Here is a 25437-nt window from a genome sequence, read left to right on the forward strand (position 1 = left end):
TGTGAGGTAGCTAGGGAACACTTGAAAGTGTCACAAGATTCAATGAAGAGAAAGGCAGACAAAAATGCCAAAGCCCGAACCTTCAAACCAGGTGACAAAGTTCTTGTACTGCTGCCCATACAAGGTGAACCACTGAAAGCCAAGTTCAGTGGCCCATACTGTGTCAAAAAGAAACTCAATGATGTGAACTATGTGATCAGTACGCCAGACAGACGAAAAGATCAGAGGGTGTGTCATGTAAACATGCTGAAAGAGTACTATGAGAGAAAGGCTAGTCAGCCTGTAGGTGTAGCTCAGGTGGTAGAAGAGGAAGTAGATGAAGAGGGAGAAGCTCAAGATGAGAATGGAAGTGAGCCCTCTAGTGCCAGATTGTCTAACTCAGAGATGTTAGGGAAAGTAGATGAGGCACTGAACTACCTACCTGAAAATCAGAGGAAAGATGTGACTAGTCTGTTACATGAGTACAAAGAAGTGTGTAAAGACAAACCAGGTTGCACCCCTCTGGCTGTACATGATGTTGATGTAGGAGATGCTGACCCTATCAAGCAAAACCCTTACAGGTTAAACCCGAGCAAACTGCAAAAAGTAAGGGAAGAGGTTCAATACATGCTCGAGTATGTACGCCCATGATTTTTTATCATGGCTACTACTAAAACACTGATCAATTCAGTGCTTATTTACGTCGATGTGGGGCAATTTGTCAATCAGTTGCAATGAAGACATCATCTCGGCGGAAGAATTTCATGAATTTGAATAATTCTATATGATATAGATATAGTACATACAGGCTGACCAGATCAGTGGAGAATTTTCTACATGGTATACAATGTAGCTACAGTACATGTATGCATGTGACAGGAAATACATTATAGCTCATTCAATCTAGAATGATTTCACCCATTCCAGAAAATTCTAGGAAGTGCTGGCTGAGTGAGGCACTGCCTTTGTAGCCCGATGTGATTGGTAGTTAATTTTGGCAATGATGTTATGCACATATTAGGCAGTGAGTCATCCAGGATTCCTGGAATTTGGACTTGCTAGTATGTTCAGGTATGTAGCCCCAGGTTGGAGAAAATTACAGAATGTACTAGAAAGGGGTGAATGAATATATAAGCCGGAGAAATTCTGAGGTAGGCAGAGTACCCAACACCTCTGCTCTGAGAGTTACGTCACTTTTGGCTCTGAAGCGACTTGTTATAGTCAGTCCTGTGTTACCTGCTGACCTGCTATACAAACTGTGTTTGTGGAGATAAGGCCTGGGAGACATTTTGCCTGCAGAGAATTAATTTGCCTACATTGGAGAGAGACTCCATATTTTAGTGTCAACGGACATTATTACGGCAAAGCTGTGACGGGCTGGATTCCTTGCTGGACATTATAAAGTGAATCATCATTAAACGCATCAACTGGACGTGGTCGTCACAACGTTTGGATTCTGCGCGTTTCGCCGTGAACATCTATCGTGGACTATACCCTGGATTTATAACGCGGACTATTGTAACCTGTGCCTCTGGATTTACGTCGAAGGAATCATTCATTGGTGCATCACGGATCATTCATTTGTGCATCAAGCATCATATTTGGACACTACCAGGAAACTGTAGGGATTTCGTGATTTAGTGAGTAAGTGATTCCATTACTGACTTATATTTGTTTATAGTGATCATTATTGTACTGATGTGAAAACCGATTACGAGTCTGTACCCACAATATCACTGTTAATAAACCGCCTGAACATTAGTTGATTGTTTCTTTTGTGCGATCATTCTCAGAGTGATTTTGGTCGTAACAATTTCTATTCATGATATAAAATTCTGACTTCTTAGCATATAAATAATAGTACATTTTCAAGGATGACTTTAGAAACTATAGCGAAGTTCATTGAGAAATGTAACATGACATTGAGTGTTACTTTAACAAGGTCCCAGTGTTTTGCTTTTGTTTGGATGATGCATTGAATTGAATTGATGCTACTCGGTGTTAGAAATTCTAGTTTTGGTGACTGTGAACTTGAGTGTGTATGCTGAAAACAACTTAGTGGAGGTTGCCTGAGGTAAGATATGCTACCATGATTTGCATGCCAATAAAACCGTTCGTAGAACATATATATTATGGGTGTTTTGTTTTTTTTTTGAACTTCTTATGATAATCTTGAAGAAAATGATATAAATCACGTGGGCGAAGCATAGTGATATTGGAAATGATACATTACTTGAATTTTAAATGATGTAGTAGAAAATCTGGATGAAAAAAATAAACCTCCAACAACAACAACAATAACCTAACACAGAAACTTTTCCGTGTTCACCATAAATTTGAGCCATCGTGAAATCAAAACAGATTATGCCAAAGCGATACGTACGTGCTCACAGCCTGCACCCACACCTTAAAGGGATGGTACAGTATTGGTGGAGATGAGAACTAGGCTTTTAACTTTTTGCGAAATACCAAGAAAATACTTATGATATAGTACAGATCATACCATTTTAAGAGGAATTCAAAGTTTATTTCATGAAAATCAGGTTTGGAATAACTGAAACATCCAAAAACAAAGTAAAACAAAGCGATCGTAATAAAGTGTGGGTCCCACACTTGATTAGAATCGCTCTTTTTTTTGTTGATATCTCAGCCATTTCAAAACTAATTATCATCAAATAAACGCTGAATTCCTCGTAGAATTACATGCTCTTTCATATTTCATAAGAGGTTTCTCATTATCTCACCAAAAAATGTCAGAAACCTGAAATTAGGTCTCAACCAAAACTATACGATCCCTTTAAATGAAAAGTTCATCTTCATATACATGCAACAATAACAGCATAAACATCAGTGAAAGTTTGGGGACAATCGCACAATCCGTTCAAATGACATTGTTCAAATTTTAAAAGTATCAGCGCAGTAACTGCTGGATGAGAAGACTACTACAGTGAATGATGTCACATGTGTAGAACGATTTAAGGAAAATACAAAGAGAATTTCACAAAAATAATGTCTTTTTTTTTTGGGAAAAAAAAATGCATACTTCCTCGACTTGTCACTAACGTATGTTAAGTGTAATATTATTCCCCCTGTCTTCTGAAAGAGGCTAGTCAAGTGTTCTTTCGTTATGCGAGAAAAATGAAAATATATCAATTTTTGAAATATTTTCTTTATTAACCTATCGTTTTACACATGTGACATCGCAAGCTGTAGTAGTCTTCTCATCCAGCGACGGCGGCACTGAAGCTTCAAAATTTCATAGAACTTTTGAACGGATAGTCCGATTTTCCTCAAACTTTCCTTGATGTGTTCTATTAATATTGCAGCATTCTTTCAATTTACATGTACAAGTGTATTATGAAGGTGAACTTGTCCTTTAAGCATACCTTGACAGAAAAAAAAAAAAAAAAAAAAAAAAAACAGACACCGTGACTGTACCGTCTACCCGCCCCTGACTTCCAGCACATGCACCTGATTTTCGGGCTCTTTCGCGGGTTGTCCGACGGGCCAACCGGCTCTGCGTGCGATCACGTCTGTCTACGACTAATGACGGCACACGTGTGGAGGTCGTAGGTCAGTGTGTGCAGAGCCATGTGGTCATGGCAAAATGTTGAGCGCGTTCCAGATTTCACCCACGTCTACATAATTTCACGCGAAATTGAAAAAAAATAAAAATAAAGGTTACAGTTGATTCCCCAACGTACCATAAACAAAACAGGTCGACGAAAAACAAAAACAAAAGCAAAAAACACTACACGAAGGCCATAATCTGCCAAGGGATAAAATTGTATTCAGAAGAAAAAAAAAATATGAAAGAATGCAGATCTATGACTTTTCAACTCACTTGATCTGCAGTTGTACTGTTTGCTATATTAGACGCACGTTAGGGAATAATAATGTGCATAAATCCCGGCAAAACTTTTTAATAACGCCAGCTTCAGTGAAACCCATCCACATAGACAAAAAAAAAAAATGTTTAGGCTATATGTATCATTAACCATAGTAATTTATTAGCCAATTGCGCGAATGAACAAGGGCTGTGTTGTCGGAAACCCTTGAGTTGTCTAAAATCTGTGCAATTAGATATCGTACTCCGTGTGTTTTGCAGTATTCCCATTTATTTTGTCTAGTCCCAAGGAATTTGGGGAATATAATGTATATATTCTGTCCCCTACTTTCCCACTTTTTCTTCTTCTAGCCTTCTTCTTCTTTTTCTGCTCCTCCTCCTCCTTCTCCTTCTTCTGCTTCTATTTCCCAATTTTGAACGCGGAATGTTTCAGCCCCTTGGCATTGTAGTGGGAGAAAATATCACGGTTTGACGAAAGGAACAAACAAGTATAATGCCTCCTGCAGTTCTCTTCGCGAACTGAATGCATATTTCTTGGCTGTAGATGGTGGAAGCAGCACGTACGACCAGGGTGCTTTCCAAAACAGTACTCACCGAATAGGAAACATTCAATCTCAAACATCACTCGTCGTGTGAGCAGATAGGTGGAGAAAAAAAACCCCAAAACACCACCACCACCAACAACAACAACAACAAAACAAAACGCTCATCTTTGTCATTGGTATTGTCGTCAAGAGTGCTAGGCCTATTATTATTATTATTATTATTATCATTAGAATTAATGTCGACATCGTCGTTATTATTGATGGAAATGTTATTAGAAATGCATTTATCTTATCATCATCACAATACACTGTATTACTGAATGAAAGTATGGTTATTTACGGTTTACTGATGCAGCTATAGGGCCTGTACAACCCTTTCTAACGCAAGAGCGCTGTCGCGGCCTTGACATGCCATTATGAAATTTTAAGATAAACGATTATGCATGATGCTCCCTAGAATTTAGTTTGGAAGTGACATCGTTCCCTGACATTCTTTTTTTATTCTTTGTATTCCTGTGTTTCAAAGGGGGAAAAAAAAAACTAGACAAACGTAATAATCATGACGGAGATGGTTGCATCATGGCCAGAGAAATTAAGCCGTAACATTCATGGGGTGCTTTGTGACGAAGTTTCCTTCCCAGATTGATATGCCTACACAATCATGAATGAACAAAAACAAGCAAACAAACAAACAATCAAAGTAACATAGTTCCTGGCACGTTGTTCTACATCCCCTGACATTACTGGACTACAGCGAAAGCAGTCAACTGTACTTGTGTGATGAAGCTGTCAAAATGAATTAGCGTCATGATGTTTCGATTCGTTACGCGGAGTGCATGCTTTTCCGCGCCTGTTCGCAGCGTATCTGTTTCACAACATTGACCGTGAAGTATAAAGTCGAAACCGCACATGCAACACTGTGCAAGCTCATTGTGCGAACAATCACGGACCATTTTCCCAGTTGTTACTCTTTTATCTCTTGCTCCCTGCCTTTTGTTCCAAGTCGATCCTTGAACGACAGAGGAGAAAGGAAGAGATAGAGGGGAAAAAGAGAGAGAGAGAGAGAGAGAGAGAGAGAGGGAGAGATGGATGCTTTCCAGGAGTCCAAAGAATCACAACCTCTGATTCACCTCCGATTCGACACACATAATATACCCAGTGTTGTTCGTACAATTAGTTTTAAAGGTGCACAATGTTCTGCTAATGGACAATTGTAAACAAACAAACAAACAAACAAGCAAAATAAAGAGAGAGTGCGACGCAGTAGGGAAATAGATGGATAGACGACATCTACAGACAGACAGATGAATGTAAGCAGACAGTTAAATTTCGTCCACAGTGGATGACGAATGAATTGGAAATGACCTCTTAATCTTTGATCTTGTGGCCATATTATTATACAATCCTGTGTGTCGAACATGTTTCAACCTATGTCGCTAATATACCATCCAAACCATTGAGATTTGCGGGAGGGAGTGGGCTTCATTGTTACCAGAGTATAACTCATCAGAAATGTAAGGCTTAAAATTGTCGTGTCGTTTTTAATCAGCTTTTGGCTTATTATTATTTCGTTCTCAGGGAAAGAACAAAGCGAGTTTTACGATATGAAAATTTTCTTTTGGTGGGGCCTATCTATAAACCAGGTCTTCCCAAACATGGCCTTCTAAAGGCCTAATTTACTATTTATGAAGCACCTCCCTGTGCCCCATTTCATGAAAGATGTTAGGATAGCAACTCTTACTGGAATGGCAACTTCCAATAGCAACAGCCAATCAGGAAGCTGAATTCTTGTTGCTACCATGACAATTGCTATTCCAGCAAAAGTTGCAATCACATCAACATTTTTTTTTTTTTTTTTTATGAAATAGGGTCCTGGTCTATGTTTTTTTTTTTTTTTTTTTTTTTTTTTTCACCCGGGCGATGCTGGGTTAATATAAGTATCATATCTTATACACCGAGAAGGAGAAGGAGGCGAAGGAGGCGAAGGCGACACGAAGGAGGTGGTGGGGGAGGGGGAGGAGGAGAAGAATGTTAGAAGTAGAAGTACTGGAAGAAGGCGATGGAGGTGATTGTGTTTTTTTTTAATCGTTATCATTCTTATCATAATCATTGTGACAAGTAGTTACATATTTTGGCTTGTATTAGTAGTGGTCAACAGGCACAGTTATGATATTCAAGGCACAGGACAGAGCAGATATCAAAGAGTCCATACTCACCCCTTCCGCCCCTCCCTTACTCTCCAGCTCATGGTTTTAAAGTGTAATTACTGCTACTACATGCGTACAGGTATGTTTCTATCCTCTTATAGCCATGCCCCTTACCGTCTGGCATGACGTGCTATCAGCGTGCATACAGTGATGAAGGCCTATATTGATACATTACGTCGAGAAAATAAGTGATAAGGAATACCATCCCTGCGGCCTTGAAGCCAGACTACTAGTGATGTCACAACGCCATGTGCTGCCATTAGGCGCGACATTTTTTTTTTCCCCCTATCATTATTAAAGGCGCTTTCCCTAATCGGGTAAGCCTCCGAAATCTAATCAGGTCGTTACCCCCTTCGACTTACGTGGGTTTCGACTTGGCAGTCGATACATGTATTTCTAATGCGCCGCCTTCGTAATTGACGCAGACATGTTCGCCAATAGTGCATTGTATTTTTCGTGACCTTAGTAGGCGTGTTCTTGGGAAAATGTTTCTATTTCAGATAATTTTATGCACTTTTTTTTTTTAATTCATGTGACACAAGTTTTGAAATGCATTATTCTCATTACGTGTTTGAATTATTGGACTCTTTTCTCTTCCATTTAATACTTAAGTTTTCTGAAGTCGTTCGTTTCCTCTAAAGAAAGTGTCATTTATTATATAAATGTAATGATTTGTATATTATTTTATCGCCATACAGCTTTTCTCATAATAAGTATTTAGAAGTTAGCTATCTCAATATTTTTGTATTGGGTCTACATATTTTCGACTTATAGATTAACTTTTGCGTCACTACTCCCATTATTATATCGATTTCTTGAACCATTATCTTAAAGGTGTTCGGGTGTTCTTTGGAGAATTTGAGGTCTTTAGACGTTAGACTTTGGAGAATGTGATGCACAATTTCAAAGCAAAATATAACATTAATCCGTTCTCCGTAGGAAAACACTATGCCACTTTCTTTTGTTTGAGTTGTATAGGATCCGTTTTCATCTGACACTTCCCTTGTATTATCTTTGTCTTTGTTTCAATGACGATTAGATGAATAAATGGACCCTATAATAGTGAAAGATAACCAGATGAATATAGATACATGAATATGGATGGTGTATGGATGGATAGATAGATGGATAGCTGATGTAGGATAGAAGGTACATATAGATAGAAAGACAGTTGAATATTGGAAATGTGTAGCTTTGCGAGCGAAACGAGAGTTACTTATAGGGTAGAAAGGTCCCCAAAAGAAAGGCGAAGAGAGAGTTTTTCCCCTCTATACCAGTTATCCCTTGTATATCTGACATAAATACATTTAAGATCCAGTCGCGCGCAAAGGCATCTTCTTATTAATCTCGTAAAGTGACATACTCACTGCCTGGATGGAATTCATTTTCACTCATTCGGGTGTATAATTGGTAATTGTATTATAATTTGTGTGTGTATAATAGGTCTGCACATATCTATTCATTTAGTAATCCATTCCTTAATTCATAAAATTCTTGAATTATTGCGCAGACTGAAATTGGTGAGAGGCACGGTGTGTCCCTCCAAACATCTCTAGAGTAGCAATGTAAAACATTTTACATATGTTATTGTTTATTGAGTGATATCAATTTTATAGATAAACTGCTCACGAATAGCAGCTGTTCAATATCTGTCAAATTAGATAATTTTAGAAAGTGTCATGTATTATTCTCTGTTATTTAGGAGTTTTTGCTCGTTATGATAGTAACCCCCCCCCCAAAAAAAAAAAAGGAGACACAAAGAATAGATGCTTTCATTCCCCAAATTTTAGTGTCGAATGATGATGACACGAGTTACTTCATTACCTCGGTATTAGATTTTTATTTCAAGCTGGATGGGATAGTGCTAGATCTATCTGTATTCTTGTAGGCCTACTCATATTTTTTAAACTTGTTCTTTTTTTTTTTCCTTTAACTGAACGCGCCTATATTTCCCCGTCAGGATTCACCACCAAGAGCCATTTATTTCTCGCTGGAGCAGCTGGCCGAACGCAATCGCCTCTGATCGCAATTGTCATCACCGGCGACAAGCAGCAGTAAACTGGAATATTGTGCCCCCGTCATTGCCGGGTCACGCTCGTGAAATGGCCGCGGTCCGCCCGCATTCACGAAATGCCAAGATCGTACGCTGACCCCACGAAAGCAAGCCCTGCAATCTTAATCAATGCGCAATTACATGGTCAAAGTGTGATTTGCGGTGGATTTAGATTACATTTATTGAATGTCCATGCTCTCATTTGGGAATCAAGCAACAAGCAAGGAAACAAAAGGAAGCAGAAGTGGAAACAGACAAAATAATAAGAAAGAAACAAAGATGTGAAAAAAAAAATGATCTTGACAATGTTAGCCGTAGCAAAGCCATGAGATGATTTTTTTTAAACAAAGCATTTTAGGGGTACCTCATCATAGCAGGATTCTCTATTTAGATTAAAATCGACACATTGGATGTGATAAGTTTCATTACAATCGGACATACCTCGCGAAAGTTATGGGTCTTGGGAGTTTCTCATGGATGTTTCAAGAAATAATGATCTTTATCAGGACTATATACATGTAAGATTTTAATTGAAATATGGTTTCTTTAGCTTTCAAACTCATTTGTCTCGCACATTATCATCAACTAGATTCATATTTGTTTTGCATGTAGACCCTCATAATAAAAAAAAAAAGAATAAATAAATTCTCTTATGAATTTTACCACATCGAATATAAAGTTATATCAACTTAACGATGATGACGCATAAAGGAGAATTTGTTGATTTTGAACTTTGATATCCCAATGTTCTCATCTAGGTACTATTATATTTACGAACAGCGATATGGATATGAAGCGATGACGTCATCGTCCTTATTCGCATAGAATGATGGTCGCTGACAATCACTGTTCCGTAAAAACCTTACACATTTGACTATTGCAACTTTCTTATTATTAATGTTCACCAGGAAAACTAGATGAAAAAAAGAAAAGAAAAGAAAGGAGCAGAGTTGAAAGGAATAACGGAGACAGGTCGCTACACACCAATCCCTGATATGAGCTGATGTGATACATGTACCGAATTTGTGAGACAATGAACTCGCACACACGCTAGCACGCATGCTCGCACACACATACAAACACATGCACACATTCTCATAAATGTACAGAGAGGATGGAACGGACACGAGAGACCACCCAGAATCATGCGTTCGATTCCAGTCCCAAGAAAGCATACGATCCTATCATGGTGTCCTTTCCAATCTAACCAAGATATCACACGCACCCAGTATCATGCAATTCAACCAACGTCCTGTTTACATTTCGGGATCATCGTGGCAAATAGAGGCAACTTTGATAATCGCAATCTCAGCAATTCAAGAGTGTGTGTGACTAAATATCACTCTTTCTGTCTCGCCGTACTGTTTTACTCATGTTTTCTTACATTTCTCTATCATTGAGACCCTTGACACCAACCTCCTCAAACCTTATCCAATCTTGCTTTCAAATGTTTGTTTAGTTTTGTCTCTTCCCTTAATTACTGCTGCTTTCTCTGATCGTCATGAAATTTTACCCCGCAGAAATGAAATAAAAGACGGAAATCTCATCCGGGTTCTACAAATCTTTACAATAATCATATTATATGAATATATACACGTATATTCTTTCATTGTATGATATCATATTCATATCATCAATAAAGAAACATACATGCCACGCCCCAAAGATGTTTAATGATAGACCAACGCTAGATAACACATACAATGTAGGCCCTATTCTAAAACCTGTTCCATCTTTAAACTCATTGCTTAACATGGTGGATGTTTTTGCGAATCCTACTGTTAGGTTCTCTTCTTTTTTTTTTCTGCATAGATAGTGCTTCGTGCATCATAAAGTGTATCCATTTTCTCTCACGTTTCCCATGTGTTATATAGGCATACTTGCTATATAAACCCTTCTCCAGTCCAGTGACACTATTTTCTTTCTTTTTTTCTCGGGGGGGGGGGGGGTTAAGATGATCTTATCCGGTTCGTTGCAGTGGGTGTCCTGACGTTTTATTTTCCCTAACCGCAAAATAGCCCGCTAGTTTGAACTTCGGCCTGATGAAGACACGCCTGAAGTCAGTGGAGAGGAGTGTTCTCGAGTGGGCTAGTTTTGACGGAGGTGGTCAAAGGAGAACCCTTGCTCGTTCCTCTAACCGATTCCGAGGCACACACCGAAAGGGAGAGATCGGGAGAGAGGACTTTAGGAAGGAACAGGACTTCCAGATGGTGATGATGATTTTTTTTTTTTCATATTTTTGACAGAAGTGAGAAGGTGAGGAGAGAAGGGATTGCTAAGTTTAGACCCAAGTTTGACTGACGAGGCCGCCAGAGAAACGCGCGTGATAGAAATGCAAGGTCCCTCGCATTGCTTCGGCATCTGCTTTTAGTAGAGTTAGCACACTGTTGCCAATATCATCCTGTTTCATCTGTAGTTTGTTCTTTCGGCTTATCACAGTGGTGACAACCATTCGAGGGTTGAATGTGATGGTTGCGTATAGTTCAAGTGTCTCACAAGTTTGTTTGTTTGTTTGTTTGTTTCTCTCTCTCCCTTCTCAGGGCATGCACAATTTAATTGATAGAAAAATAATAATACTATAATATATTATTATTATTTTTATATTATTTCATATATTATGATTATAAAAAACATACACATACAAACACACACACTCCACACACACACAGTTTTAGCAGGTTACCACTTAGTAGAATTGCTCATTTGAATGTTTTTCTTGTAAAAGTGCGTATTGTACATCGCTGCCAAAATTTAGCGGCCCATTTGACGATTTAAAGATTGTGTTACATTCTGAACTCAGGAAAGCAGTAGAAAGAGTAGAAATTTGTGCAGCAGGAAAGATTAATTCTCTGTTTACTTTGTTCCCTCTTATCTTTCTGCAGGACACGACCGACGATACTCCGGAAGGTAAGTTTAAACAACATTTTCAATAGCACACAACACTCGGACAAAAAGAACTCAATTTCGAATAAACAGAGATTGGATTTGTAACTCAACGGTTTCGGAGTAACTAATCATAGTAATCAAAACAACTGTATATGAGTGACGATTTCGCATGAGTGCATTGATGCAGCAGTTGTAGTTGTACATGCTCCTCCTCCCCTCCATTTTAGCTCACCTGAGCCAAAGGCTCAAGTGAGCTATTGCGATCGCCCTTCGTCCGGCGTCCGTCGTGCATCGTCCGTCGAGCGTCGTCCGTCGTGCGTCGTCCGTCGTGCGTCGTCCGTCGTGCGTAAACTTTTTACATTTTCATCTTCTTTTTGAAAACCCCAAGACCGATTTTCATCAAACTTGGCAGGTAGCATCCCTAGGGGGTTAGGAGCTCAATTTGTTAAAATGGGCACCATGCCCCACCCAGGGGGCCCCCAGAGGGGCCCAAACCCCCCAAAATTAAGGAATCTGTTAAAATCTTCTTCTCTAGAACCAGAAGTGATAGAGCTAAGTTAATACTATGAGTTAGTACATTGATGACTGTAGTTTCAAGTTTGTTCATGGCAGAATCAGGGGTGCCCCCCTTGTGACCCAGGGGAGGGGGGTGGGGAGGGGTCCTAATAGGGCCTAAATTGTACATTTTCATCTTCTTCTTGAGAACCCCACGACCTACTTTCACCAAACTTGGCAGGTAGCATCCCTAGGGGGTTAGGATCTCATTTTGTTAAAATGGGCACCATGCCCCACCAAGGGGGCCCCCGGGGGCCCCAATCCCCCCAAATTAAGGAATCTTGAAAAATTTGGGCCCTTGTTGTACATTTTCATCTTCTACTTGAGAATGCCTGGTCAAATTTTAGTAGAGCTGTGAATAATTTAGATTAGTGACTGCGTGAAAGGTGAACTTGCGATACTCAGGTGAGCGCTAGACCCGCGGGTCTCTTGGTTTTTTCTGATTTTCAAGCCTTCACGTTTGATGCAACCACAAACTGCTCCCAAAGTGACAATGAAAATTATTTCGTTATTCCGCTGCAGATTAGCCTTTGAGTACCGTAAGAAAATTCCAGTCTCAATTCGATGTAAGCCGAAAATCGCATTATAAGTGACTTTGCCAAAGGTGGTCGCACATCTAAAATCCGGGAGTGTACATAATACAACAAGCCTACACGTAGGTCTTCATGAATCATCTTATGATATTGCTAAACCATTTTTGTTTGCTTCTTCTTCTTCTACTACTACCATTACAACTACTACTACTACTACTACTACTACTACTACTACTACTACTACTACTACTACTACTTTTACTACTACTACTACTACTACTACTACTCGGATACTTTCTCTTCGTCTTAATGTTTTATGTTCGTTCTCTGTCTTGTGTGTTGAGGTGTTTGGAAATGCGTCATTAATTGGAATACATCGCTTAATTGGATTTTATTAAAACGTGGGTTCAGTGGTCATTTGGTAACCTCAAGCACGAAAGATACAAACACACATCCTAGCAATCTGCCAGTCAGGGCATCGGAATCTCTTTTACCATAGGATGTAACTCCCTGGTGCAACCTAGTAAAAGACGTCGCAGAAAGATGTAGTTGTATGATTATTCAAAACACTACTCTCATTTCCCGTTCAGGATAGCCGTGAGAGCTGTTCAACGATTTGTCGATATTATGATCATATACATTTGTCGCAAGAACGTAGGTTGCCGACTCCCAATCGCTTACATTTCGTTGGTTTCGCCAAGATATGTCAGCGATAATTTAAGTTTGTATTCGTTAGAAAGTGATTTATCATAACAGTTATCAAGTTCAACGCTAGATTCCCAGAAACATCCTTTTGATGGTAGTATAAAAATAATTGAAACAACTGTGGAGCTGAATGTTAGTCACCCTGTACTAGCACGGCAATTTTACAATAATGTATGACGGGGGAGGGGATGGAGATGGGGACAGGATCCAGGAGTGCAGAGAACGTTCAAGTGCTTCCCCAAGGTAAAAGGAGAAGGGAAATTACACCCGCTCTCAAGTGAACATGCCCTAAAGGGTGGATTTTCCAACCTCACCTCATCCATCACCCCCCTCTCCCGGCGCCTTTTGGAAGGGTCACTTGTTATTGGTAGGAAGTTAGCCGATTTGTCAAGTACCCCTGGTCAATATCCGGCGTAAGAGGAAGAGACATAGTACAGGCCTATAGCCTATAGGCCTATAGCAGAAAGATGAGAGAGGGGGTATCTTGGCTAGAATGATGAAGAGACTCTGTGGACTGGGAAAAGTCAAGTGCTTGAGGTGGTAGGGTTCGGTTTTGTCTGCAGGCAGTGCTTTTTTTTTTCCCCACAAGAGGCTGTCTTATTTGAAGGAATCGAATGCATAATAAACGCATGTACAGCGAGAAAAGTAATGAGTGAGAGGATCTGGCCGTGCACAATGTCAGAAGTTTGTCGGACTTGCTGTTGTGTGTGTGTGTGTGGGGGGGGGTATGTTTCTTGAATGTGTTTTGTTGTGTTTTACGCCCTCATTTTTCATGGATATCTTGAATTAATGTCTCCGGTTTTTAAGAGGTATAACCTCGAGACAAAGCGCCCGCTGTCGTCAGTTCGTATTTCTAACCTGTCGGCATTGAGATGTTCCCCTTTACGCTGAAAGACCGTTAAGGCTTTCCACAAAAGAACATGCCGTTTTACAAATCAGTTTGTCCTCCCTAGTAATTGCTAACGCGTTGCGGACAAGGCGGAAAGCGATCGTGCGCGATAAAGCTGTGAGCGTGCTTAAAGTGAAAAAGCTTCCCCATGATAAACTTGATTTGATTGAGAGTTCAACCACACCTCTTAAACTGTGGAAATGACGGGTTCCTTTAAGATTGCATCCGTTTATCACAAAATACAATAGTAAATGTAGATAAGCTGAGTTGTGACATCATTGGCTCACAAGTTACTTGAATATAAACCTTCACTACATTTACGCATTTTTGGAGGAGAAAATCAAGCGAAAAAGAGCAGATACTTGACATCCAATTGTTGCTTATATTCGCGGCACTGAAATTTTCGCGAATTGGAGCCGACGACCTTTTTCGCGGCATGAAATTTTCGCGAATTGCCACTGGCATTCAATGCATAATATAGTGTAGACAAGAACTTTTGCGTGCATTTTAATTTCGCGAATCTTGGCGCTCGCAAAATTCGCGAAACTGAAATGCATGCGAACATTCCTCGTTTTACAGCAATTGTTGTAAAAGTCTTGCCTCGATTACTTCGATAAGGTGAGGAGTTGTTGCTATTATTATCATCATGGGGCAAAAAGCTATATGGGCGATTATAGTATCACTTTACCAATTATACCAATTAAACTTTTTTTCGCTATGATAACATCGTACTAAAAGAATCAAATTTGTTTAATTTTGCGTCAGCCTTTAATCATACTCAAATTATTTTGTTGGTGAGGTTTTACTAACTGAGTTAATTTCAACGTACAGTAAATTCACTTCCATGTTTCCCTTCACTCCTAATACGCAATATCCCAATACGCAATCAGCATACACAGCATATAACTCGGTGTTTTGTGTTGCTGTTTTATTTTTCGATGGCGCGAGCAGTAGGTGCACTAAACCATAATATGTACACACAGTAATTCTCTCAACACAGCAAAACGCCATCCACTGATCCAGGCGTGTCAACAACTAAACCTGGCTCCGTACTTTGATGCCTGAACCGTAATGCCTGCTGACATTTTCAACACAGACCAAACGGCCTTATTTATTTCGAAGGTCTGTTTTGAGAGAGGAGTGTGTGTGAACGAAAGAAAATACAAACATGGCCACGCGATTTTAGCGCCAAAACATTGCTGATTCACGCGACACATCCTCTGTAAATTGAAAATTGCTGGCGAGGGCTGTGCGTCCCGATAAATATTGTTGATATCGGAGGCCTTACAGAGAAACAGAAAAACAAAGAACAAAATGAGACATGGCCAGCCATGCAAGATCATTTGGTCGAAATCCGACGGCAAAAATATTTTGCAACGTCATTGTCTCGACATAATTACGTGCCATGCACTCAATTTGTTTTCACAAAAATGGTGAGACTGCACTTGATAATTTATCATGGTAAGAAAATTTTAAAAAGAAAATCAACTATATAATATTTCCTTGCACTTTTCCCAAATTCAAATAATACAAAATTATTACAAAGTAATAATATTCATTAGCACAAACAGTTAATGCAAAAAAATGAACCTCAAATAACCTAAATAAAAAGGCTTATTGTATTATGCGTATACATACACAAACGTATAGGTTCATGATACACAAATATGCGGATATTCTAGAACCAAGGTATAGTGAAATAGCACAGACTTGTAATGAATTGGAAGAAACTTGCATAAAAACAACCTGGTACCGTAACCAAGTTCCCTTTAAAACCAAAAGTGAAGACTTTTAGTGTTTTGATTTGTGAAGCAATAGGCTTACATGGAAAAGAAACTTTAAGTGTGTAATAAAAAGTATCATTGAAGTAAATGAACAGAGGAGACACAAGGTACACGTTGTATTAAGAATGTCAAATATAGGTCCAACTAGAGTAATGGGACGATCTTACATACACAAGCACACGCCCACTCTCCCCCTCCCCCCACCCCACACACACATAGACACGGGTATAGATGCATCCATACAAACCCGAACTTTAATTAAGCCAATAACACAGTAGGCCTACATTAAGGTATCATGTGCCGAGGTAACCCACGTGCAATGTTCAAGATGGTATAAAACCACAAGTTATCATGGTTATAGAAAGTACATGCATGTTGCCTATATATAGAATAAAACAATTAGTCATATTCAATGAAAATATCAATAACCTAAGATTGAATATAATGTTAAGAGAGGCTTGATAGGAATACATTAGATAATAGGTGATCAGTGGGCTTGGAAGAGCAGTCGTCTGTTTCGTTCGGTGTTTAATACGTACACTGAGGAGGATTTTGTTTTGTTTTTTTTTTTTTTGAATATGCCAGACTTACTGAATATTATTTCAACAAAGTAAGGTCCACATGTTGGGTTACCGTAAACAAAAGCGTTTAGTTTTGAGTAAACAAACGTATTTGCTCAAACGATATGATGACTGTGTAGACGTGTAAAGACTGATGAATATCAAAGGGTGATTCGGAGTACGTTTTGTAAGATACTGCGATATTCATCGCTATCTCAAAGAGCACTTGTTGTATTTTTTTTTTCTTTCATTGATACTGTTTGCCGATTCTGAGGTGAGGATTCATTTTACCCAAACAAGCAAATTAATGTGAAGTGAGCTAACACGATGCGGGGGGGGGGGGGGGGGGATTGAAATCGAGACATTCATCAAGCACCTCAAAGGAAAACTCCGGAGGATTTTCAGACTTTTATAACATAATTGGTTTCTCTGATCAAGGACCACAATTAATTCCGCAAACCTGTCGATTTATGCACTGCATGATGTAAAATTATGAAAATCTCCTTTAAACCGTCATCTCAAGTTGTGATAACCAAGTATACCACTTAATAATTTACTAACTTTCATACCTCAATTAACACAGATCGAAAGTAGGAGATGGCAGATGAAGGAAACTGATGTCAGCTATTCCTCACATCACATACACTGCCGTGACGTTTCATACGAGACATTGACTGAGGAATAACCTCTTGGTCGGCGTTGCAAAAGACATGGAGAAAGAAGAGAAGGGAAAAATATAAATATATCGTGATGCATATCTTGCGGTCATTGCACCTGTTGTGTCGCATAACACCTAGAACAATTTTTTTTTTCTTTTCAGGCAGGTCGCAAAGAGGGTATGATTTTAAACACCTATGAACCTCCTCCTCCCCCCCCCCCCCCCCCCCATCTGAGGTTATGGAACCCTTGTCATTGGGGACTAGAGTCCCTTTCACATTTTCCTCTGGCGGATGAATGAGTTCGAAGAGCGTTTTGTTTTCACGTTCAAATTGGGAGTATCTCCGATACGCGCTCGGAATAGACTTTCCAAAAATACCCGACGCTCCTTCCTCTGCAAAATGAGCGAAGTTGGACATAGTGTACCCCATAGAATTCCATACTGGAAGGCAGCACGGAGATGCGTGGTGACGCAAAACAGTAAGGAGATCGACAAGGGGGGCGCAACTCTTTAACCGTTAATGGGTTGGGCGTAGTGTCGGTTGAGATGGGGGATTCAGATTTTAACTTTTTGCGAGATAATTAGAAACCGCTTGTGAAATTTGAAAGAACATACAATTCAAAGAGGAACTCAAAGTTTATTTGATTAAAACTAGTTATCAAAATGGCTGAGATATCAAAAAATGAATAAAATAAAGTGGTCCTGATAAAAGGTTGGTCCCATCTTTAATTAGAACGTGTGTTTTGTTTTGTTTTGTTTTTTTGATATCTCTGCTTTTTCAAAACCGATCTTGTCATCATCGTAAGCTCCGAATTCCTCGTAGAATTGTGTGCTCTTTGATATGTCATAAGAAGTTTCTCATTATCTCATAAAAAAGGTCAAAACCAGAAGCCCCATCTCAACCAAAGCTATAACAGGTTTGTAGGCCTATCTCGTTGGACTGCATTTGACATCCTGACGAGAAAAGTAAGGAGAAAAAGAAGGACAAAGGACAACCAGGTTTTTTTTTTTTTTTTTTTGGGGGGGGGGAAGTTTCAGTCTCAGTTTATGTTATTTGTCTACTTGTAGAAATAGATTAAAAACAATTTGATTATGAAAACGACAAAATCAGAGACATCTCATCGTACTCATAAATTATCATAGACAGATACACGGAATAAATGACACATACGTCTGAACATAGAGGGAGAGAGTTTATATCAAGGTACAGGACTGGTGGAGAAGACCATCTTCAATAATTATGCAGTGCGGTATACTTGACTGGGATGACGGAACTGTATAGGGGAACGAAGAGAAAAAGAAGTATAGGTAATGACCACATTAATGAAGAGGGTTAGAAAAAGGGAAAGAAGAAAAACAAACAAGCGAGCTTCAGTAAAGATAGAATGACGTGAAGAATGAAAAGGTGGAGCAAGAGGAGAAAGTAATCTAAAGAAAAAAACCCACAAAGAACACTCCAATATTTCAAATAGAGTTAGGTGTTAACCCAAAGCATAACTGTAGGTCCATGGTAAAAGTATGAATACTGTAGTAACCACAGTAAGACCAGATCTTTCCGTCATACGGAATATTCATTTTTTTTTATGACAGTTTTCAAAGGTTGTAACAACTTCATTGCAACTATCATCGTTGAATAGGTGTCTACATGCCAGGCAGAAGATCTGATCTCCCGATAAGCTCCGATTAAGATATTGAATGCACCCGAGTCTTATCAGGTCCAAGTGGGACTAGAGAAGATTCACATGACACCATCTTTCCTGTCACAGGAAGAGCGAAGGAAGAGTCTAATCTTGTGTCGACTTGCGTGAATCTCGTGGTGGCCGAAATTATTTTGGTTGAGCTATAAGTGTCAGTGAGAGTTTGACTCAACAAGTCACGCTCAGCAATGAGGGTGCTGTTCGTTATTCCGAAGGTTCGATATTCCGAAGATTCGTTATTCCGAAAATTCGTTAATCCGAAACACACAAATTCCCTATACCTAAAGGTTCGTTAATCCGAAAATGAAAAAGGGTTCGTTAATCCGAACATTTGTGGCGTTATTCCGAAGGTTTGTTATTCCGAAGATTTGTTAATCCGAAAATGAAATTCGGAAAAAGCGAACCTTCGGAATAACGAACCTTCGGACTGAAGAGCCTTCGGAATTACGAACCTTCGGAATAACGAGCTGTAACCGTACAGTACTGGTTGAGGTGAGGATTCAGCTTGTAACGTTTTGCGAGATGTTTAGAAACCACTCTATGTAATGTTAAAGAGCATACAATTCTCATGATTCTATTAAGGGGAATCTAAAGTTTATTTGATGAAAATCGGTTTTGGAATGACCTGAGAAAAAAAAAAAAAAAAAAAAACCAAGGTAAAACAAAGAGATCCTAAGCAAAATCGTGGCCTGTCTAGTTTATTAGGATCGTGTTTTTTTTTTTTTTTTTTTTTTGTTGTTGATATATCAGCCATTCCAAGGACAATTTTCATCAATTAAACGTTGAATCCTTCCTGAAATTACATGCCCTTTCATATTTCACAAGAGATTTCTCATTATCACACACACACACACACAAAAGTGTTATAAACCTGAATCCACACCTCAGCCAGCACCGTACAGTCCCTTTAACATCGTCTGTTTTGTGCATGTTTATGTGTCTGTGCACGGAGTACATCATATCCATGAAGTTGTAGTATGTGTGTGTTTGTGTGTGTGTATGCTTGTATTGAAGAGGAGTAATCTGTATATAATACAAATTACGCTTCCTCTTACGTGTGAAAGTATAAACGCATGGAGCGCTATGATAATTTTCAAATCATCATCACTGTATATATGAAAAAGAAAACTTTATCAAGGCATGGATTCGTGGAGTTGAATCCGATGGGGTAATGATAGGTCGTATGGACAGAAACAATAAACAATGTAAATGCAGTTTTGAAATCGGAAATGATTATGAAATATAAAAGCAATGACAAGAGAGTGCCTTTCCAGAAAGACATTGACCTATTATGTTTTTATACCGTCCGCACAATTATGGGAATGTGCAAAATGGAGGGGGGGGGGGTGGGGCTGGCTAAAGAGAGAGAGAGAGGGGGGGGGGGGGCAGGGGTTATGTGGGGGAGATCCCCGTCATGAAAGCACGAAGCGGTAATCGACAGGTGCTTGAAGTGTACGATAACGATTTGGTTAATTTCCTCCGCGTGTGCATTGCCCAATCTGTGCGATGATCTACGCAGATAGCGTTGAAGTCCGACGTCCGTCTTGTCTTGACATGAACGATGTTGATGTGGATTGCGAGACTAGCCAACTGTTCTTCGTAATATCCCCATCACTTTGTGATCCCTGGTGGTTCGATGTACTTTGTGGAATTTGTTTCAAGCAGATACATTAAAAAAGCCAAACAAAATTAGAAGTCATACGAAGCAACGTATGGACAAATCAAATACCAAAATTATATGTTTTATTTTAGTATTTGAATTACTAAGTGACGTCTTCTCGCGCTAGTAAAAGCAGCCATTGCCAACTCTGTTCTGTGTGCCATTACCTGATATTATTATATACATGTTTAATCTTACCTACGTACAACAAAAACGCACCCCTCCCACACACACACACACACAATGCGATAACATAAGGCAAGGATACATAGGCTACATGGGAACCACATTACAGAGTTGGAGGTCGCACTGCTTTCGGAAAAACCAGCGAACTGCTTCAAAAAATATATATTTCACAATGATTGCTCAAGTGCATTGTTCTGCAAGGATCAACTGATTAAAGGGATGGTACAGTATTGGTGGAGATGAGAATGGGGCTTTTAACCTTTTGCGATACACCAAGAAAACACTTTTGAAAAAGTACAGAGCATACCATTTTTAAGAGGAATTCAAATTTTATTTGATGAAAATCGGATTTGGAATGACTGAAACATCCAAAAACAAAGTAAAACAAAGCGATCACAATAAAATGTGGGTCCCACACTTTATTGGAATCGCTTTGTTTTGGATATCTTAGCCATTTCACAACCAATTTTTATCAAATAAATGTTGAATATCTCATGGAATCACATGCTCTTTCATATTTCGTAAGAGGTTTCTCTTTATCTCACCAAAAATGTTAGAAACCTGAAATTAGGTCTCAGCCAAAACTGCACGATCCCTTTAAAAGACGGTGCCGTGTTTTACAATGATGTAGGTCTGTTCATGCTTTATCTATTTCGCTTGTGGTGTCTTCTTGCAGATTTTCTTCTAGAGTAGGTCGGCCTGCAACGAGTAGTTAAAGGTCCAGTTTACCTTTGGGAGAAGTGTTTTTAAAAATGTTCAAGACAAAACATTTGATGCATATGTGTAGGTCTGTTGTATCACAAAACATCCTACCATATAAAATTCTCACAATAAGGCCTAAAATATAAGGAGATATCAGTATTTTTCTCACTAAACCATAACTGTAGACGGTTTAATCTGGAAGAATTCTTATTATAACTATTGTTCACATTTTGTGTATTTAACAATACTTAACATCGATCATACGGATTCAGATTTTTACAGTGTTTGTTTCTATCCCTAACTCACATCTAACAACTATTTTAAAGCACTAATGCTGGGATTTTGTTCCATCTGCAAATGGTAAATTATGCCTTTAACAAAGAGAAGATAGGAAGATGAAAAGAATTGGAGGAAAGATTCAGAAGGAAAGAAAACGAAGAAGAAGAAGAAGAAGAAGATTTTTTTTTTGTGTGCTCTTGGATACGTAATTATGGAGAGTGGGAGCAAGGAAATGTGCACAATTGTCTCTTTCCTCTCCACTAACAGCTCATAGTGGTGCTTGCGTGACAGTAATGTGCAAATCTGAGATCTCAATCAAGTTTTCTTCCTTCGTCTTTTGCTATGTTCGAAAGCTGCACATGCGAGAGATATTATTGACATGATTGAGGAACCACGTGAATGTCAATGCGACTTGGCGATTGGAAGCGGATATCTGTCTGTATATGGCAAGTGTATGGTGTGAAGTGAGTGGTTCTTGTCGCGTCAAACGACCCCGTTAAATAGAAGCGACCTCCCAGGCCGACTTCCTTTGAGTGTGGGGACTCGCCAGGAAAGGAGGTTTTACCATTGTGTATAGATTTCGAGCCAAAACTAAAACAAAGGGCGTCATCTTTGATGTCATTGTGGCTGCTTGGCAGACGCTTCATTCATGAGGGAACCGTACTCATTTAGATAGTTGTCTTGTTTTGTTTTTCAAGTAAAGTCACGCAAACACAATAGTCAAAGTATTTTCACGCTATATAAACAAAACATGCAAATATTGTCGTTAGTGTTTTTTTTTTTTTTTTTTACGTTGGGCGCCGTTTCATAAACTTCGTAGTACGATGTTGGATTACGTCATCCCTTCACAACTCTCCTATATTGGTTTAGACATTGGTCACATGATTATGACGTCGCCCGCTTTATGCCATTCTCACCTGTGTGTGTATGTGTGCGTGCATTGTGTCTAGTCTCACATTATACCCTTTACAACTTCTTTTGAACTATCATACATTTTAAATTGCTAGAAAATTGATATAGCTTTTCCACTGAAACTGATCTTCCACTCAAAGTGCATAGCATTTTCCCATTTCATTCAACTTTTTTGTCCTTTTGGAAATGATGTGGTAATTTGGTTCCATCTTTTCCATATGCGAAGTAGGTAGTCTCTTTTATAATAAGCTAACCATTTTTAAGTTGCCTATACAAAAACGGGTAGAGATTTTTATATGGATTTGTACATTGTTTGTTTGTTAGTGTGATGTTTGTTTTTTTTTGTGTTTTGGGGGGTCTGTGTGCGGGTATATGTGTGTGAGTTTGGGTGGTTGTGAATGTGTAGTTTGGATAGATTATAGAAATTAATGCAGAATGTGGGTATATGCGTGTACGTTTGTATACGATTCATTTGTTGTCGCAAATTACACAATGTAGGCCTACCTAGCTGTGTTTGTTCGCGCATTGTATTCGTGTGCCTTGTGACTGTTGTGGAAAAAAAAAAAATGAGACTTTGGTTTTGAGGGGGTTGACTTTCATCATTCGTCATGCTCGCTGAAGAATGTGAGTTGAGATCCGTGATCGAAGCATAAGTTAAGTTAATGTTATAACCTTTGACACCACTGCTAAACCCCCCACCCACCCACCCTCGTTTTCCTCTGTCTTTTTGGTAGTCTGCGCACTCGCCTCATCACGGTAAGAACCATTCTTTGGGGCAGGGAGTTGTGAGAGCACACCTTTCTCCTTGGAGCTCCCCAAGGTGGAGGGAAACTTCATAATCTAGCCGAGATCTAAAGCCATGTCAAGCCTCTTCTCTCACGGAACATCCTTTTCTGCTCGGAGCTCGAAGGGAAAAAAAAAAACGGATAGGAGACAACATCAGTGAGCGAAACATGACGCATGGTAGGCATTGCGATATCTATCTCGGGTCTCTCTCCCGACGGTGAAGCAGGAATGTACTTACCTGGTAGTGGGCTGGTGGGAGCTGGATGGATGGAATGGCAACTCCATTTGGCTGGGATTGTGGCCAGTAATGTCTGGTGATAGTGTCACAAACTAGAAGAACATTTTTTTTCCACTTTAGTTTCTCAGCAGCGTAGGTGGCTTACTGGGGGATGACAATGCCAGGAAATACTGGAAGAAATTATATTAAGATCAAATATAGATAAACCTGGGATGTGTTTCTGATTTCCATCACATTTACACTCCCACGTTCTCTGCCAAGAGTAAATCCAGGGTTAAGTCAATTCATCAACCCCTTGCAACATTACTTTCTTGGCATCTACTCAAATTGGGTGGGAAAAATATGCATTCTATTCAAGGCGATAATGCGAATCGCGGGACTCTTCCATTATTTGGCTCAGTCGCGTGCCCTTGACCTAAGTTGATTTCTTTTTCTTCTTCAAACGATGATACCAGTAATAAAATGTCATATAATAGAAAGACTAAATGTAAGAAACAACTGATAGTCATCATGGCCATTGTCACTGTGACAGACTGTACATTTTAATGATGGGCCTAAATCAGAAGAATCTTCTCTTTGAATAGGTTCACATATAGGGCCTACATACGTATGGCGCACGTGTTATCTGTACGGCAGATCAGCAATGAGTCAACACAATATTGTTCCAGTGTCAAAAGAATAATAAAAGCATAAGCCTTGTTGACGCAAGATTAATTTAGGTGGTAAGAGGATGGTGATGATAACAGTATTTCGGTCAGGACTTTGTGTATGGCCAGTGAATACGTACCTTAAGTCACATTTGTCTTATGGGAGAGAAAAAACAGATCGCGACATTAATCTCTTAAGTTTACACATGATTATAACACAAAAAGATACAACAACATTCTACTGGCATTTAGGCCTATACTGTAGGCCCTATTATCAAATTGTCTTGTACACTAACTAGTTGCCCACGTTGATAAGACAAAGTTAAAACACAGTAATCATCCATAGATAGAAGAAAAATGTTATGTGTCTTTGAAGGACAGGTTCACCTTCATAGACAAGTGGATTGAGTGAATGCAGCAATATTAGTAGAAGACATCAGTGGAAGTTTGAGGAAAATCGGACAATCCTTTCAAAAGTTATGAATTTTTCAAGTATCTGCCCAGTCACTGCTGGATGAGAAGACTACTACAGTGAATGATGTCACATGCGTAGAACGATACAAGGAAAATATAAAGAGATTTTCATAAATGTTGTTTTTTGAAAAAAAGTGCACATTTCCTCGACTTATCACTGACATATGTTAAGGGTAACATTATTCCCCCTGCCTTCTGAAGGAGGCAAGTCAAGTGTTCTTTCATTATATGAGAAAAGTGAAAATAATGTTGACATTTCTTTATATTTTCTTTGTAATTATCGTTGTACACATGTGACATCACAAGCCGTAGTAGTCTTGTCATCGTCATCCAGCAGTGACTGAGCAGAAACTTAAAAAAAAAATCCAGTACTTTGGAACGGATTGTACGATTTTCCTCAAATTCTTACTGATGTGTTCTACTATTATTGCTGCATTCTCTCAATCCACATCCATGTCTATGAAGGTGGACCTGTCCTTCAAAGGGATGGTACAGTATTGGTGGAGATGAGAATTGGGCTTTAACTTTCTGCGAGATACAAAGAAAACACTTGTGATATAGTACAGCAGAGCATACCATTTTAAGAGGAATTCAAAGTTTATTTGATGAAAATCGGGTTTGGAATGACTGAAACATCCAAAAACAAAGTAAAACA

The 25437-nt window shown here is 39.1% G+C and overlaps 1 protein-coding gene across 1 annotated transcript in view; it reads left to right on the top strand.

Annotated features, from left to right (window-relative positions):
- The window catches only part of LOC140232811 (uncharacterized), a 129354-nt gene that overhangs the window by 63456 nt on the left and 40461 nt on the right, over positions 1–25437 (top strand). The window contains exon 2 of the mRNA XM_072312928.1: positions 11514–11538. Within this exon, the coding sequence (XP_072169029.1) occupies positions 11514–11538 (25 nt within the window). The remainder of the gene's footprint in view (positions 1–11513; positions 11539–25437) is intronic.

This window comes from Diadema setosum, chromosome 9 (assembly GCF_964275005.1).
Source record: "Diadema setosum chromosome 9, eeDiaSeto1, whole genome shotgun sequence".
Taxonomy (NCBI): Eukaryota; Metazoa; Echinodermata; class Echinoidea; order Diadematoida; family Diadematidae; genus Diadema; species Diadema setosum.